Source organism: Fundulus heteroclitus, chromosome 2 (genome assembly GCF_011125445.2).
Source record: "Fundulus heteroclitus isolate FHET01 chromosome 2, MU-UCD_Fhet_4.1, whole genome shotgun sequence".
Classification (NCBI taxonomy): Eukaryota; Metazoa; Chordata; class Actinopteri; order Cyprinodontiformes; family Fundulidae; genus Fundulus; species Fundulus heteroclitus.
Genome location: NC_046362.1, coordinates 19,402,383 through 19,420,670, shown reverse-complemented (window position 1 = coordinate 19,420,670; position 18,288 = coordinate 19,402,383). Strand labels below are relative to the sequence as shown.

Below are 18,288 nucleotides of genomic sequence, written 5' to 3'. Positions count from 1 at the left end.
TGTGTTATCTCGCACTCCTCTGCCCTGGAAGGCTTCATAGTTGTCGTTATTTCCCAGCTTGATGCGATCGTATTTATTACATTTGGACAAAGACACTCAGACCATCTAAAAAAAAAAAAGTACTCGCTCAAAATATGTTATCAGTGCTTTTTTTTTTTTTAAGAAAAATATGCTCATGTGCATGAATCATCCTTAAAAAAAGAGGCAAATGAGTACATATCCAACTGGTGCACAAAGCAGACTGAAGTGTTTTTCTCACGCCGAGAGAACGTTAGCTTAGGTTAGAAAGGCAGACCTGACATATTTGTAAAAACATGTTCCATCTTGCCCCTGTGCAGGCTGCTGGAATGAAAACTCTCCCGAAGTTGCGAGGCCCCTGCACTTCTTCTCTTAGTTGTCTAGTCCGCCTGATTGCAGATGGCCATTTTGTGTACTTTTCATCTTAGCCGAGAGTCTTGATTGTGCTGCACTTGTGCAACGGCTCCATTGTGCGCAGCCGACAAAAGCTGAAATCTTTTAGCCCATCCAGGATAACAGCCTCTGAGCGCCGAGTCTGTCTCATCTTCAAAAGCATAGTCTGGAGATGTACAGTGTTTGCTCATTATGGGCCATTCAATAGATAAATTACACATGATAGCATGGCAGGGGTAAACGGGTCTTTGTCTGCTCTGCCCAACATTTGACATGCGGTGCACCTCATCAGTGTCTGTGATTTATTTTTCACTGTTATGTTTTTTTTTTCTTTTTTAGGAACCTGGGAAAAAGGGTTTGATGGATAAAATCCATATGGTGCAGGAAGTGGTGCTGGTTGTCCAGAATGTTTTGGAGGAAATCGCCAACATCGGGGAGCGAGTCAAAAAGTAATGACCACATAAAACAAACACTTTATTTGATGTTTCAGGTTCACCTCAATAAATTAAAATATCATCAAATGTTGATTGATTGGGTTCAAAAATGGTGAATGCAGATATTGTATAGGTTTATTACACATGGAGTGATATACTTCAAATGTTTATTTCTGTTAATCTTTATGATTATGGCTTATAGCTAGTGGAAACTCAAAATGAAATTCACCAGAGCATAAGAATATTACTTAAGACCAATAAAAACAGATTTATAATACTGACCTCTTATGTCCTACACAATCATTGGGAGAATCGCTGACACCCTCCACAAGGAGAGTAAGCTACCAACTGCTAAATAAGCTGGTCGTACACAGAATGCTCTATTCAGGAATATTAATAGAAGGTTTAGTGAAAAGTGTGGTAGGCAAAGGTACACAAGCAACAGAGTTTACAACATCATAGAGAGAATAATGAAGCAAAGCCCATTTAAGGGTTTGGGGCAGATTCACAAGGGTGTGGATCACACCCAGACATTTCCAAAAGATTGGATACAACTGCCCCATTCCTGGTCAGAATAAGAAGAACAATGACAAGACTGCTGCGCATTGGGGCAGAGTCTTGTTTCCAGGGTAAAGTTAGTTTTTACATTTCATTTGGAGTCTGGAGGAAAAGCCGAGAGGAGCGAAATCCACTCTGCTTGAGGTCCTGCGTAAAGTTTTTACCCTCAGAGATGATTTGCTGGTGTTCATCCGCTGTGCTTTATGTTAGACAGACCAGTTGTGTACCAGGACATATTCAGAGCACTTCATGTCTCCCTTTACAGACCAGCTTTACAGAGATGCTTGGGCCGCCAAACCCTTGGCTCCCGCCCACACTACCAAAAGTACCGATACCTGCGTTAGGGGTGGACACTAATTCAATATCAATATATATCACAATATAACTTTATTCCATAATGGTGATACGACATTTCAATATTTTAATATACATTGCATTCTATGATTATATCATTTTTTTGCTGACTGGTGATCTTCGTTTTATATAATTTTATGTGTTTTTATGTTTTAAAAAAATATTTCAAAAATGTAGGAGGAGATTTATAATAATCATGGTGTTACTGTTTGTTTGGCCAACAAACTCACCTGACCTAAACCTTGTTCAGCATCTATGGAGTGTTGTCAGGAGGCAGAGAAGAGACAGTGGACTGAACAATGCACACAGTTTGAAGGGGTCTATAAAAGCAACATGAGCTTTCTGAACATCCTAGCAGAGCCACAGGCTGGTCACCCCCATGGCAGTCAGCACTGATGCTGCAGCAAAAGGTGCCCAGACCAAGTATTGAGTGCAAGCCCTCCCCAATATATGGGCATATTATTTTTTTTTTTAGCAGGATGACGTTTCTGTATTGACTCATTTTTATTGGTCTTATGTCATAGTTAAATTTTCAGATAACCAGACTTTTGGGTTTTCCTTAGCTATAAATGATCAAAACAGAAAATCTATACACTTGTAATTAATCACTCTAAGAAATGTTGGTTTTACTTTTTCATATTTGAATTACTCAAAATAAATCAGCTTTATGATTCATGTTCTGATTTATTGAGATGCTAGAAACTGTATAGTTTGAGATTTATTTTTATTTTGGAATTTTGTCACATTCTTCTGTCTGTCTTTCTTTTACAGCATATTCAACTGGTCGGTGCCATTCATGTCATGCTTGGCCGGCCTGGTGCTGTTTGTGGCTGCTTTTCTTTTGTATTTAATCCCACTACGGTACATTGTGCTAGTATGGGGTAAGTTATTATTATTATTATTATTATTATTATTATTATTAACAACACAATTTAATCTAAATCTTAGGAACAGAAAGCTGTTCTAGTATTGCAAGCATTGTTTCCCAATAAAATTGATATAAAATGAACCTAGATTAACTTTGCCCATTTTTTTTTCTGACTAGAAATGTCTGATTTAATGAAGTGGCGTAATATTTAGGAACTCTGCCATGCCTACACCTCTGCAGATGCACAGAGATCAGACAGTTGCAGAAGTTCACTCTTCCCAGTGTGGGCTGATGCAGCAGAGGCATGACCAAGGGTTTGTGCGGAAACAAAGCTGAGGCAGAGAAGAGCAAGCCGTATATAAAACATGATGTCCTTGGGCAGTCTGTAGGCTCCTGGTCTAGCCTCTCATTATCTGCTGTAGTCATACAGCAACACAGCGTCGTCTCAGTGGTCAGGCACTAACGCTGCCCTCACCAGGCTCTCCTCCTCCAGCTGTATAAGCCCACAATCACAGCACTTCCACATTGCCTTCAACACAATCAATACCAGAAAAAAACATATCAAACACAAAAACTCACAATCTGAGACAATCCTCTGCCTTCCCTGTTAACCCCCATCTCTGTGGTTGCGAGGCAAGCCTTTTAAGTTTCTTGCACATATTTAGGTCCTTAGGTTCTTTTGTGTGCATGCTAAGGTGCTCGCAGAACTGAACTGTGAATATAATGGTCCCATTACAAGGCCCTGGGGATATTCTTCTCTCGGCAGCCATCTGTAAAATAAATATAGATGCACAAGAAGTTACAAGATTGAAGTGGAAAAAAGCAAGAAAAGTTTCTTAAGTTTTGTTCAAATCAAACTTTATTGATCATATGATTTGGACTAAATGAATTGATCCATAACAGATTAGCATCTTATGATTCAGTTGTTGAAACGCACAGCTTTGTAAAACAATGCTACTTGCTGTGACAGCTTTGTTTACCAATGTGTTTATTTGTGCTTATTTTCCCAGGCATTAACAAATTTACCAAGAAACTGCGCAGCCCATATACTATTGACAGTAATGAAATACTGGATTTCCTCCAGAGGGTGCCTTCTGATGTTCAGAAGGTAAGGGTCCAATTTTACATACAGATAGGGACGGAATTCCCTGAAGATGTCTGCATTATTTGCTGTAGCGCAATTCCCAAGTGTTGCAGAAATATATCCTCCGGCTTTGTTTGATTATTAATGGACTCTCGCCTTTAAAGCAGCCCTGGCCCAATTATTCCTCGGTGCGCAACTCCCCATCCTCAGTCACCGCCGTGCCTGAATGAGGAGGCGCTCAGATCTCTCCTCGGCTATCTGGCTGCAGCCTCGTCCGTTATTAGCAATCTCGCGTGTTTGATTGAAGCGGCGCAGGAGCCGGTGATTGGCCGAGCACCGGCAGGCAGAGTCGGCTCCTGACAACTCCGGCTGTTATGTCAGCGCAGAAACTCTGACGTGGCCTCAGTCACTTCGGGGTGGTGGAGTCAATTAATATATTCGTGAGCGCCGGTTGTCTTGCTGGGTGCCATATGTGATTACATATTAGCCACGGCTGATATGTCATTTGCATTTACATCTCCGATCCGAGAAGAGCTGTCAGGTTTGTTATAAGTGTCGCCGGGGCTGCGCGCCGTCCACTGGCTGAGGGGTTTTGCGCAGGCAGGAAATGAAGTTCTAACACAGTGCCTTCATCTCGCAGGTAGCTCACCAGAGCAAGAAATCCTGACAGTCTGAATCTGGCAAAGCACTCTCACCCCGCTCTGTTTCTCAGCTGCGCCCTTGATGTCCTCCTGCAGCAAGCCGGCGTTGACTCCTCTGTGATGTTGGAGGGAGCCTGTGTTGTTTGAGATTTGGCTGACTGAGTTGGCAAAACAAGGTGGCGAATGCATTTCTATTCGGATTCCTTTGTATGTCCTCTTCCCCCCGTTGGGATGCAGCGTTTGAGCTTTGAAAATGACTCGCTTTCAAATCCCATGGAAACAATACTTTTTAGCCTGGTTTAAAAGAGGAACTACATCTTGAAAATGGCTCCAATCGTGAAAAAAAAAACAAAAAACACAAAGCACCCTTAAGATTCATCATACGTGTGTTTCATTATGTCCTGTGAAAAATAATCTTAACATCGTATTCACAGGAGATCCAAACAATACACCGCGTTTTCTTTTTGTTTTTGTTGACTTAGAACTTCAATCTTCAGATAGGTGTGGACACAAAACAGCAAAAAGATGGAAAATTGACTCCTGTCTTTCTTGCAAATGTGACTTGGCAATTAGTGCCTTTGCACGTCTACAAAGTGTGCCTCAAACGGGGACTTCTGACAACGGCGTGTCTGTCTGGAAATAAGAAGCATCTGTCAGTTCTGAGGACAGTTTCATGTGCTGATGCAGGAGGCAGTCACTTTGTTCCCACATTCTATCTCCCGTTCTAATAATGGAGAGCAGCTAATTAGCATAGAGTTCTTACCTTTTTTAATTCAACAGCTTCACTGTATTGTTTGAGCCCAGCAAGTGAACTTCAAAAGGTAGTTTTCAAATTCTAGCTGCCTTTTTTTTCCCCCCTGTTAAACCTGTGATTTGTCTTCTTTGGATTATGCTTGCAATTAAGAAAAGGAAAATAATGCAAATTTTTTTTGGTGTTAAAAGTGGGGAAAAAAAAGGGTATGGCACACATTTAAATATCTGATCTAATGGGTGAAATTGGATTATAATTCTACATAATGTAAGTAGCAGAAAGAGAGAAAGCAAAACATTCAGGGTCAATTTACCCTGTACCAATTTTCAACTCAAGTGTTGACACTTTGTCCCATCCTTGTCTGTAGACAAACCATTTCACATAAACTTAATCACAGATTATCGTTTTTATTTAGTTTGTAGTTCTGAGTTCTCAAGGAATTAATGAAATAGTCATACAAATGCTCAAATCTAATAAGCCATTTAATTTTATGATGTTTGTAAGGAGTTTATAATACACCCCATTTCTGTTAACGGTGGCTCCTATCCTTCACGGACCATCTGGCTCCTTATAACTCTCAGCCACCTTCCGAGTGTATTGTGCCGTATCGGGCAAAGAAAACCTGAATAATTACCAAAGGCTGTTGTTAAATGCTGAACTCATTTAAGGGGGAAAAAAAGCTATCCAAACCAAACTGGCTGTATGCGAATGTATAGTTATCCTTTTGTAAAATAAGAAATTAATTGTTGACAAACCAAATTTTTGGTTCATGTCATGTCATGAGTTGACAGGCCAAAACCACAACTTGCCAAAAAAGAACAGACGCTTTCTCTTATATCCAGGAAAGGATCTGGATAATTTTGGGTAAATATTGTTTGGACAAAAAAAAGAAAGAAAAGAAACCCCAAAGTGGACTGTTTTTGGAAGGTGTACATGTCATGTCGTCACATCTGTTGTACAACTAAAACAAGATTTCAGGAAAACGCCATACCAACAATAAAACGTGGTGGTGGTGTAATGGTCTAGTATTTTTGTGCTTTTCCAGACATGACTTGAGGAACCATGAGTTCTGCTCCTTAGCAATGAGCTCCTGAAGGAATATGTCCAAGCATCAGTTCATGGCATTAGGCTTAAACATACTAGTATTGTGCAGAAGGACAATGATCATGGCGCTGCAGGGACTCCACTGACATGTGCGCCTTATAATCCAGTGTGCCTTTATATGTGGACAAAGACACACATAGACACGTTAATTCACCGTGCGCCTTATGGTCCAGAAAATACGGTAACAGAACCAGGTTCCAAGCAACAAAACTATATTAAAAAAAGTTTTAACCCCCATTTCATGCCCATCTACCTAACCATAGAGTATTTTTTTTAAGTTCCTTATTTCTTATTTTTATGCAGATTTGTCACCCTTAAGTCTTTCAGATCAAACAAATGTAAATATCAGTGAAAGACTCAACTAAACAAAATGCAGTTTTTAAATTAGTGTTTTATGATTAAAGGACAGACACAAATCAAAAACTACATGGCCCTGTGTGGAACAAGTGATTACCCTAAGAATGCAGCAACAACTCATCCAAAAAGTCCCATAATTACACTTCCTTAAAGGAGAAATCGAGTAGATGGCATAAAATCACTTAAGTCATCCCCAAGGCAACTACAAATTATAGCATGGCCTGTACAAAACGTCCCAGTCGCATCATCTCTTTCTCCAAACCAAAAAAAGTTAGGTACTAGATAAGATGAGACTTTATTATTCTCAGAATGAAATTCATCCGTTACATCAGCTCTTGTAACAACCAGTTAAGAAACATAGAACAAATTTAAGAAAGAAGCTCTATAGATAAAATGAAAAACACAAATTAATATTTATATGCAGACATATTAATGCACACAAATAGTACATATACATACACCTGTCTGTGTATGGACATGCGGCGACCATGCTAGTTCATTGTAAAATGCTACAGTTATTATAAGGTCGACTTGAACAATCTAACAGCAGTAACAAAACAACTAAAACAACAAAATGGCAAAGGGTCAGCACCTATTATAGAGATCGATGGGTGTAGCAAAGTTCAAATCTCACATATATTTAAAATTAGTTAGATATCTTTTTCTGAAGATTATTTATTTGAATCACATGCCACACTTTCTCTATAGACTGTGGGCAGGTTCTATAAAATGAATTTTCAAAGCAAGTACGAACCATCCCTCTGGCAATTGCCAATTAATGCAGTGGGTCCTATAGAAGTCAGCATGTTGTACTGGGAAAACTACAAGCAGGGGCCCAAAATGACCTACGCCCCTTTGTTTCAGCCTGAGAAAGACACTGCAGAGGTTTACCAAGTCTTGAAGAAAGTTGGATGTTGATGTAGACTCCTGGCAACTTTTCATCGGATACAACAGCAAACGTGAACAAAGTTTTTTTTCGTAGACGTAACATCCGAAGAGCGATTATGCAGTGTGCCCTTCCCCTCATTGGCCTGACAGGTCATCTCAACAGTTGATGTCTGTTTCTAATATTGTGATTGTGGAGCAGAATAAAGGGGGGTGTTGGGGGGGGGGGGGTACACTAGTAGAGAACCCTTGACTTCTCAAATCCTTCCTCCCTGTGATTAATCCCCTCTGCTCCTGTGTTTAAAAAATGATTCATTACAGGCGAGCCCACCTCGCTTTGCTCTGCACCAGCTCTCCTCAGGGGAGCCATTACCGTGCGCTCCACTGAGCTCGGATTACCTGCCTCTGACCAAACTCCTGTTTGTTTTTACAGGTGCAGTATAGTGTGTTGAGAGCGCCCACTGGACAGAGCCAGCCACGCAAGAAGAAGTAAGCGCAGTGGACATGCTGGATGAAAGGCTGGTTTTCCTTTCTCTGTTTCCCCCTTTTTTTTTTTCTTTTTTTTTTTGCGCGTTACGTTGCAGTCCACCTGACAACAAATGCTCCAGTGCCAGCTGAACCCGTGACCCCGCATACCCGGCCGCACCACCCCAACTCTGCCCCCTGCTGCTGAGGGGCAGCCAGCCGCTCTCTGCCTTGTGCGTTTGCCACCCCCCTGACAGGGGCTGTGAACTGCAGCAGCTAGGAGGGCAGCACATGGTGCTGTCAATCTCGCGCTCGGAGGTAAAGAAAAGGGAGCTCTGCAAGGCTCAAGCTTCATCTTTGAAAATAATTTAGAAAAGGAATACAAGGCATCGGGGTTGGCTCACCGAAGAACTCGCTTTTTATTTTTTTATTATTTTTGGTTAGAAATTTGCCTCAAGGTAAAAGACAATACAACCTTTACAAGCAACTGTAATGTTTTTATTCTTCACAAGTTAATGTAATGAAATGCTATCTTATATGATGACAGAAAACCTTTTTTATTATTACAGAAAAGAATACTGAATTTTACTATACAATCTGTGGTATGGTCCCTCTGTGTATAATTTAACGGTGCCACGTTTTCTACCTATCTTAAAAACTAACATGTATTTATGTTCTGAATGTGTATTAATTCCAGTTACCTGCACTTGAGTTACTGACGTTTTATGTTGGATTTCTGTGAAAGTATCGTGTTTACATAGTCAGATGGAGAGTTTGAATAAAGAATCTTGATCAAGTTGAGTTTGTGTTTTTCTCTATTTTTTCTTTTCTCCCTCCCAATCACTCCATCCCAGCGAGGATGGATTACTCCACTTCTTTACGTGAATACACGGTAAACACATCTGATTACACAACACAGCCATTGAAACTGAGCTCACACGCCGACCACCGCTGTGCCTTGGTTACCGAGCTCACATCAAAGCCGTGTGGCTCCAGTGTGCTTCCTAATGCATCGCTTAGTTGCCTTCTCACAATAACAGGGTCCAGATGAGAGAGAAAGAGCTCATCTCACAGAGAGTACTCTCTCTCTCTCTCTCTCTCGCTGTCTCTCTCTCTCCATCCTCAGCACTTAGTGCTTTATATTTCCACTAAAATCACCTGGCCTGGTCTAATGGTTACACATACACACAGATTTGCTCGGTTTTTTTCCATCAGTCTTCCCGCATTGGTTTTCCAGAATGTGACGGACGCAGCCTGTTAGTCTGTCAGTGTTTACTTGCGACGTTTAGCATAAATTTAAAAATATTCGGCCACAGCTTGACCTTTTTATGTTTATGGAGAACGGTTAGAAATTTTCCTTGTTCTCGTATTTCAACGGCCGCAGCCTGTTTAATCTGGAAAAAACAAATGCACTCAAAGTGTACATTGTCATAATTGAAGTTGAGCTGAGGAACGGGCCCCTGCAATGGGAGTTCTGATTGGGCGATTGAGCAGCGTGGACGGGTGACCCCTCCTCGGGAGCAGCATGCTGGTGAAAGAGCATCCATCTGTGCTTTGTGAGGGGTTTGATTGGCTCAGGGGGACCTGGTGGAGCCCCGGGCTATATCTTTTGACAAGCTGATAGAGACATCACTGGGATCTCCCAGGAGCTGCCACCAGGGGTCCGTTTCAAAGTGAGAGGGTGTGGAGGTGACCCTGAGCTTCTGAGGAGCTAAATCCCCCCCACCACCACCACCCTCCCCAACGTACACGCACACACTGGCTGGAAACCTACAACATTCTTGGCTCCTTTGGGGCTAAGGGGGGTGTGGGGGGTGGTTTTGGCTGTGCTGAAAGGAAGGAGGGAGTGGGTACAATAGTACAAGCACTCACAGGACGCAATGAAGTGTCCCCAAGAGGTAAAACCAATTAAGCAGGACTCCCCGGGTACTTTTAATTGACATATCAACAAACAACTACATCATCAACCTCTCCAATTCTAACAAGACCCCTGAAAATAAGAAGGGGGGAGAAAAAAAAAGGTAATTGCTTTATTTGGATAGCGACAAGTACACTTCAACATATACAGTCTGAGCTAAGTTGCAAAGGCTGATTACTATTATTTAAACCGTATTTGAGTCCGTAAAGATTTTGTCTGCCTTTGCTTTTGTGTAATGAGCCTCAAACAAACATCCATCAGAATAAGGCTGACATATTGTCTGAGTTCTGTTTTGTGATTAAAGTAAAAATATTGATGAAGTGGAAATCAGATCTTAAAGAAGTGGAGTGCTGAAACTGCTGTTCTTTCCAAGCAATGTTGATATGTGCCAGGACTGCATATGTGCTGACTGAAAGTGTGTCTCAACAGGATGTGTATCTGCTGCAAGGGAAGGAATATCTATTATTTTCTAAATTTACTAGCTTGTTTACATGAGGCAGTGCTGTTAAAATCTTTGCACACATGCTAATTTAGTTGATCTCACTGCATTCTCAGCACTTCCATTATGTGTTTTTTTTTTTTGCCTTTTTCCCCTTAATTCTAATTTTTTTCCTGTCATTGTAACTTATTCTGTCATTGGGATATTAATCTTCAAACATAAGCCACCAAAAATAATTTATCTAGGTGATCATTTGTATACATCAGACAAAGATGCATGAAATAAATGCAAAATTAAGTCAATCTATTGATTATTAAGGGATTTATTAATGTATTAGGGGATAAAATGATCTAAACCATCCTAGACCTGTGTGAGAATAAAACTGCCTCTTTTGTTAAATAACAAATACCTGTAATTAACCACTTTTATGGTAAACATTTGACTACCTGACCTGTAGAATCAACAAACCACTTAAATTACATATATCTAAAAACATGAAGTTGGCTAGAAGATCTTAAAAAGCAACACATGCCCCAGTATGAACAAATTAAAGAACACATGAGAAACAAATTCATTGACATTTCTCAATGTGCAAAGGGCGACAGAGCCATGATCCAGAGCACATCAGAGCACATCTAAATGGCTAAAAAAACAAAAACATAAAGGAAGTGGCCTCGTCAATGTCTGGAAGTGAATCCAATTGTACAAAAACACTCTGATCTTGCAACAAGTGGGTCAAAGTTCCTCCACCGTCATGTAAAACACTTGATGCTAGTTACCGCAAATGTCTGACGACATGTTTTTCCACCATGGCACTGACGGTTATTTTGTGTAGGGGACAATTACATGTTGACGCAGAGCCATGTTGGTTTGGATAGGTCTTTTCCCCTCAACAGACCCTATCGAAATTGCAGGAAGTATAGCCGCAGTAAACATAAATTCTGAAATAAAAGGTAATCATCACAACCTTTCACTCATAAAATGTGTCTGACTTTAGATTTTTCAGCATTCCCATACCATTTTGGGTTATCTTCTAGTGCATGCTCAATTTCAATGATGAGGTACGTAATTGCGTGACAGAAACGCACATTGATGATTCTAGTCAAATCCGGGCCTAAAGCCTTCCAAAAATGAACTACAAAGTGCTCCCTCTCTTCTCTTCTGAGGGGGGCTGGGCTTATACGTCACGTCATGTAAAGGATTATGGGATTTCTTATAGCTCCTTAGCGCTGGTACGGGACGTTGCAAGGTTCCTACGCTAAAGCAACTATGAGAGGAAGCAAACGGGCTCCTCTTCCTACCTCCTTCCTTACTGACTGCATTATTCGGACAACACTTGTGTTGACTCCTGACACACTTCCGATTTGGCTGAAGAGTTCTTAGCCAAAAGATGTTTTCAGATGCAGCCATAGACTCAGTCCACATCAAAGGGAACATCCAGCAGGTTTTTTTTCATCATTATCTCTGTCCACTTTCTGATTTTTAATGTGACTTCTCTTTATCCTTCACAGAAAGTCTCTCCATTCCTCGGAGGAGCAAAGCAGTGAGTCATTGCCAGCAAAGAGGCGTCGGGTACTCAGTTCAGAGGATCATCAAAGTGTCGCAGAATTTATGTTGAGTTATGAGTTTATGTTGTAGAAATCTCTCCTGGTTTCACGGCAGGTTGTAATATTTGTTCGAGGAGAAATGGGTGTTGAAATACCATTTTGAATATTTTATTGACTTGCTGCAGAGATGTTCCAGCCTAACATCCAAAAAAAATCTTTCAGGTCATATTCTGAAAATGTACTGCACAGCACCTTGGAGGTCTGCCCAGTGCTGAATCGGAAGACAGAACTTGGTCTCATGTACAGCAAAGAAGAGTTCAGAGCCTGTTGTGGGGCTGTGGACCTATTCCAGTTGTTCACGGAGAACAATCTAGAAGAGGAATTTTCAGAAACTCAACCTTGAAAAGAGCAAAAAGGTTTCTCAGAAACCCCATGAGCCATGAGCAGCTGGTTGCACTGGCTATGCTCTCCTCGGAAAAGAGACGGTTTGTGAAATGACCGGATTCAATCGGAAGGTTGTTGAACAATGAGCTGGCATGACATAGAGGAGGGGAAAGAACATGTTGAAGTAGAGATTATTGTTGTGTAGTAAACCCAGACCTTTAGTGCACCCTACAAAAAGTTTTTTTTCACCAGCCACCACTGCCCCTTTATAAATTAAATTAAGAGTGTTGCCATTATGTTTCCATCATGAAATTTTGGTGAGACAACCGGCTCCGAATTCACACATAATACATAGACATAAATTAAGACATAATGTTTAATAAAGTTAGCTGCACCGACAAAGCCTCTGAGAATCTGAAAGTGTGCAAACAGGCGTTAGCATGAGAGAGATGGTGTTAATGAAATTTGATCGAATCAAGAACCTGTGGAACCAGCAGCATGTGTGTAAACATGTTAGAGTATGAACTGGACTTTTGGATTATTTGATTGTCGACAGGGGGCGATTGCCTTCACAGTTTAGAGGAATAGGCAATTTTTTTTTTGGTCAATTAGATTTTGATTTAATGTTCCGTTTACCTGATGGAAGTGGGGAAAAACTGTGAATTGCCCGGGTGGGTGGCAATGTTTCTGGCTCTTTTCTGGACTCCTGTAGCAAAAGCTGTGTGTGCGTCATCATTTAAAATCAGTGGTTTTCAATTCCGGTCCTCTGGATCCACTGTCCTGCATGTTTTAGATGCGTGTCTAGCTCCAGCACACCTGAATCAAATGATTGCATTACTTCCTGAGCAGCCATCAAGAGCTGCAGAGGCCTCTTCATCACCATTTTATTCCACAAAGCTGTGTGGAGGCAGGGAAACACCTAAAATATGCAGGACAGCGTGTCCCGAGGACCGAAATGGAAAACCGCTGATTTAAATCATCATTTAAAAAACAGCATTTATTATTTGCTCTAGTTGCCCTTGTCTAATATTAATTTGTTCAGTGATCTGAAACATTTAAAAAAAAAAAATCGTCTGTCACAATGATTGTAGATGGTGCTTGTGACCAAGATGGTTACACAGTAATTTGAATGTGTAATAAACGTGGAATTTATGTCGATAAACAATTTGGGATGATATATGCTAGACAGTCTCTGGTTATTCTGAGGGTATGAAAGTTTGTTGTTTGCAACTGTTGACAGTGACAAAGTAAAAACCATGCTGGACTACAAACCCCAAACATTGATACTTTTTTCCCCTAATTTGTATGGCACTAGTGCCCTTTTTTTTAAAAGTAAGCTGGCAGGAAACGAAGTTGGGATGACTGCGTTGGAGAAGGAGGCCTCTGTAAATGGGCCGCATGCGCGCAAACTTTGCGCCGCTAACTTCCCCAAACGACGCTTTTGAGTTGAAACAGATGCAATAGCTTTACCAGCAAAAAGCTAATTCTGTGATCAGAATCCATCTACTAAGGCACTGATATGGAAACTAAAGCTGGTCAAGAGCCTTGGTACCCTACTGTTAATTTTTCAAAAACTTCTTTTTCAAACGTATGGTTCATGGTTGACAAGGTGAGATTTGAATTGCTATAAGCTAAAAAATAAAAAAAATCATACATCACAAATTCTGAATAAAAATATCCTGGATGTTTTAAATGCCACTTTTTGTAATGCTGCTCCTACTACTTAGCTCTTTAAGGTATTTGACATATTTTTTATTAATCATCAGAGTTTTATTATGAAATGCCATTGGTATACATGCAGAGAGATATGATTGAAGCAAGTTCCGTGAATGACACAGGAGTTCCTATGGGACTACATTTACCTCCCTCCGAGCTGTCACACTTCTCAATGCGTGACACTGAGGTTACGTCCGTGGCTGTTCCCCGTATCATTCATATTCAATTGAATATAGACAAGGCTCGGACAGGGGTTCCGACAGCTTTTGATTTGACTTTTTTTACGTGCCGGTGCCACACTTCTGCTATACCTTCGCACATACGTTCGCCGCACGCCGAACGCATACAGTACAGGCCCCTGTTCGGAGTGGCGAAATCATATTTAAGGAATTATTTATCAGTGCGTGTTCTCCTGGGACAGTTACTTAGAAATCTCACCAGAGGAAGTCACCGTGCAATATGGTCCCCAAATGTGGTGTGTGGGGGGGGAAATCCCTGGATGTTTTACAAGTCCGCTACTGAACATTTCAGCCACGCAGCAGTTAACATTGTTTGATCGTATTTTTTTTTATTTTATTTTTTTCTCCCCCAGTTGTTGTTGTTGTTGTGCACGGTGTGGTAGTGATGTCTTCATCATGCTGTCAGAAAGGAAGTGCCTGCAGCTGTGGCGGATCCCCCCGGAGCCTGTCACACTCCTTGTTTCCATGGCAGTCCTTCAGGCAGCACCACAGGCAGGCTGTGTGCAAGGACCCATACAACCTGTTTTTTCAGCAGCCGCTCTTCTGATGTTGAGCCCCGGAGCGGGCGTCAAACTACCAAGCGCGGAACGAGAGAGAGAGAGAGAGAGAGAGGGAGAGAGAATGCTGTGCTCTTTCTCTTTGTCGCAGCTCTGCTTGGCTTTACAAGGAGATGCAAAGTAAAAGGAAGAGGGAAAAAAAAAAAAAAAACTTCCTCATTTAAATAAGCTACTGTTCTCAGCACCTCCTTAGTAATTGCTACATGAGCATTGCTGTTAAGGTTCTCTGACCTCTTCTCTGGGAGGCATAATGCACACAGTAGGACAAAGTAACAAAAGCAGCTCTCATAGCTGACTTACAAGTGTTAAAGCCCTCACGCACGTGTTACTGGTCTCCTTGTACCACCTGAGAAGTGGGTCAAGGGGATCAAAACTCCCAACTGGCCTAAATGAAAGGGATATTTCGGATATTTCAAAGTTATCCGTAACAGTTCCCCTTTGTAGACAGATGGTATTTCAGAGTGAGTTTGTAGGAAAGTGAGGAAATCCTAAGAATGAGGTTTGTTGGGTGTCAACGTTTTAGCTAATTTTAGCAACCAGAAAACAACTCAAACTGAAAACGTTCACATCTGTGGGACACAACTCTATGTTTACAAGAGACTGCTGTTAACTTTGACACCGTTTTCTCAAGATCCATCTTAAATGCGCCAAGTTACACTGGCGTAAGATCCCAGCTGTCTCATTTCGTCTCATTATCTGATGGTGAGCCCGTAGGGATGGCTTCTAAAAAAGATGTGGAGAAGCAAAATAACCATTCTTGATGAGACCCCATTGCAAAAAAAAAAAAACCTGAAGTTTACCCCAGCTCTGAAGAACCTAAAGCAGACTGATGAGTTGCGACTGAAGAGGAAGAGCGAAACAGCTGACAGCCTCCACCAACATGACTTCATAACTAACACGGAGGGTATTTGGCTGAGAAAACCGCGGCACACTTAACAGGACTGCGGCAAAAAGTGCAGACCAGGTGTCTGAAGCAGGCGGTTCTGACGTTCTGTGCTTTTCAGGTCCTCCACCGTGGCTCTTCATATACATCTGGCCAAAAGTGATGTAGAGCAGAAGTTTAAAATAAAGGTAATTAAAGACCCATTTTTAGCATTTTCTTTCTCTCTCTATATGATTTAATCCAATATCTGTATCAAATTCCTACTGCAGAGTGACATTCTTCAAATAAGGATTGCAGTGCTGTAAAAAAAAGTATTTTCCCCCCCCCCAAATGGATTTGTTTTTTTTGTCACACCTAACTGTGACCGATTGCGAAACACATTTTAATATCAGCCACAGATAAATTGAGAGAATACAAAAAAAAAAAAATAGTTGTCAGATCACGATTTCGTTTATTAAACGGAAAAAAAGAATCCACACCAAACTCGCCCTATATATTTATGAAGATTCTGGAGTGGGCTAAGTCGACCTCCAACAGGCCGTTCTTGTTCAAACACCCTCCTATGTGAAAAGATTAAAGCAATTCTGCAAAGAAGGCTGGAGGCAAAGTTCCTCCTACTAACAGATTTTTTTTCCCATATGAATTTTACATGAAAATTGAAATTTTAATTCAATACAGTGTTTTTATTTTGTACTTCTTAAAGTTTGTTTTTTTTCTTCTGTTATTCAGCCTAAAAATCTTAGGCTGAATGAATTAAACCATTAAACAGACAAATTCTATACAGAAGATATTCATATAAAATCTTACGAAGTGTTGTGTAGGTTTTGCAGCTCTAGAGGAATTTAACTCAGTTTGAGGAAGAGCAAAAATAGCTGTTTGCAATGCAAGCATTGATCCTTGGTATTTATGTTTTAACACCCAACATTAGGGTATTGTTTATATCCCATGCATATGAACACATTCAGTTAGAACTGTTTTAAATTGCTAAAATCAAGCAAAAACAATCTTCCCAGATACTTGAAAGAAATATGAACTATCCCTTTAAGGTCACGGCTTGGCCCCAGACAGAACCCAAAGTCCAGTACAGAGCAGGATTTGTTACGCACGGATTTGTATACACAACATAAACAGAAATAAACTGTTTATGCAGCCAGTTATTGTTTTGCTCCACATGAGCACATCTACACAAGGATCATTTGTCCATCCTCCTAATAGCGGATATAAATCTTCATAACCAGGCATGATGTTCTCCGTGAGAGTAGGTGTGGGAATATGACAAAGATAACAACTGAGAGAAAAACGGTCACTAAGAGCAGCTGTTTTCAGGGGCTCCAGTTTACCAATAATTCATTCTGCTGCCCACTTCGCACAATGGTGCTAAAAACGTACCCAAAGCCATAATTCTTCATACTATTAAGACCAGCGGATGGCCTTTAAAAGTTGAAATTAAATCATTGGCCTTTTTAATAGCGCCTCTCCAAGGAGAAAGCCGCTTTAATAAATTCAACCGGTTCTGCTTTAATATTATTCAGTGTGCATTAAAACGGAGACAACGGTTGGGATCGGGTCCAGTCTCCAGAGCATTGCTTGGGCCGGCGAGGGCGGACGAGATGCAAAGTGTGTCTGCGTGCAGCCGTCCAAAGGTGACGCCGGGTCTCCGTGTTACAGGTGCAGGCCTGACAGACGCTGTTCGCCGATCAGAGGTTATTTGGTACCCACGCTGGCTTTAACAAAGCCACGCGACGTTCCGCAGCCAGTCAGTCAAGACTGCTATACTCCCAGGATCGTGCTTTCAAGGAACAATAGGAACAGCCAGGCTATTAAAAGCCCGGTTTTTATTGTTTGCTCTTTGGAGCAGTTACAGTCTTACTTTGTTATTCTGAAAAACAGAACTGTGAAAGGGGAGGGGGTGTGGGGCGTGTGGGGGGGGGGGGGGGGGGACCTGCAGCTGCTTTGAAAAAAAATGAGAGGAAATAAACTCTTAAGCTTTCTAACATTTGGTGTTAAATCAGTGCTCTATAGTTAGCACAAGCACATCCGTCAGGAAGCAATACAAAGAATAAGCGACCTGCATATATCATTCTAATTAACAGTGATATAATGCAATGTGACTCTGAGCCTCCTGAGGAAAGAGCGCCATATTTTGTTTGATGAATCTACTAAAGCCACGGCTAGTCCTGCCACCAGCCCCTGGGGAATCAGGTATCATTAGAGATGCGAACAGACCTGCGTTTTCTTTTTTTTTTTTTTTTTTTTTCCTCCTGTCTTGGTAGAAAAAAAAACAGAAAAGGAAAACATATTTTGTCTGTGTCGGCACACAAATGCGGAATGTTAAAGTGTTCAATTTTTAGAGGCTTTCATCAAGGACACAATTAGGACACCTCTATTTGACACATTCTATAGGCGGATGAATATGGATATTCGGTCCCAGGGATGGGTCCACTGGCTGAATTACAAAGTGAAATCCTGCACGATGTGCAGCAGGACATGAGAACAGCTAGTGGCCATTACTTTTCTATGGGAATTTTAAAGATGTGCGTTGCCTTTTGCAGGATTATTCGCTTCCCTTCAACTTTTTAACATTTTCTCATGTTACAACCACAAACCCCAACGTATTTTATTGTGATTTCATGTGATAGACCAGCACAAAGTAGCACATACATGTGAAGTAGAAAGAAAATGAACCAAAGTTT

The 18,288-nt window shown here is 41.1% G+C and overlaps 1 protein-coding gene across 2 annotated transcripts in view; it reads left to right on the top strand.

Annotated features, from left to right (window-relative positions):
* mctp2a (multiple C2 domains, transmembrane 2a) overlaps nt 1-8,713 on the top strand; it is a 55,442-nt gene extending 46,729 nt beyond the window's left edge. For both annotated transcript variants that reach the window (XM_036150079.1, XM_036150087.1), the window contains exons 20-23: nt 751-860; nt 2,529-2,638; nt 3,636-3,733; nt 7,881-8,713. In XM_036150079.1, coding sequence (XP_036005972.1) covers nt 751-860; nt 2,529-2,638; nt 3,636-3,733; nt 7,881-7,940 — 378 coding nt within the window. In that variant the 3' untranslated portion in view covers nt 7,941-8,713. The remainder of the gene's footprint in view (nt 1-750; nt 861-2,528; nt 2,639-3,635; nt 3,734-7,880) is intronic.
* The last annotated feature ends 9,575 nt before the right edge of the window (nt 8,714-18,288 follow it).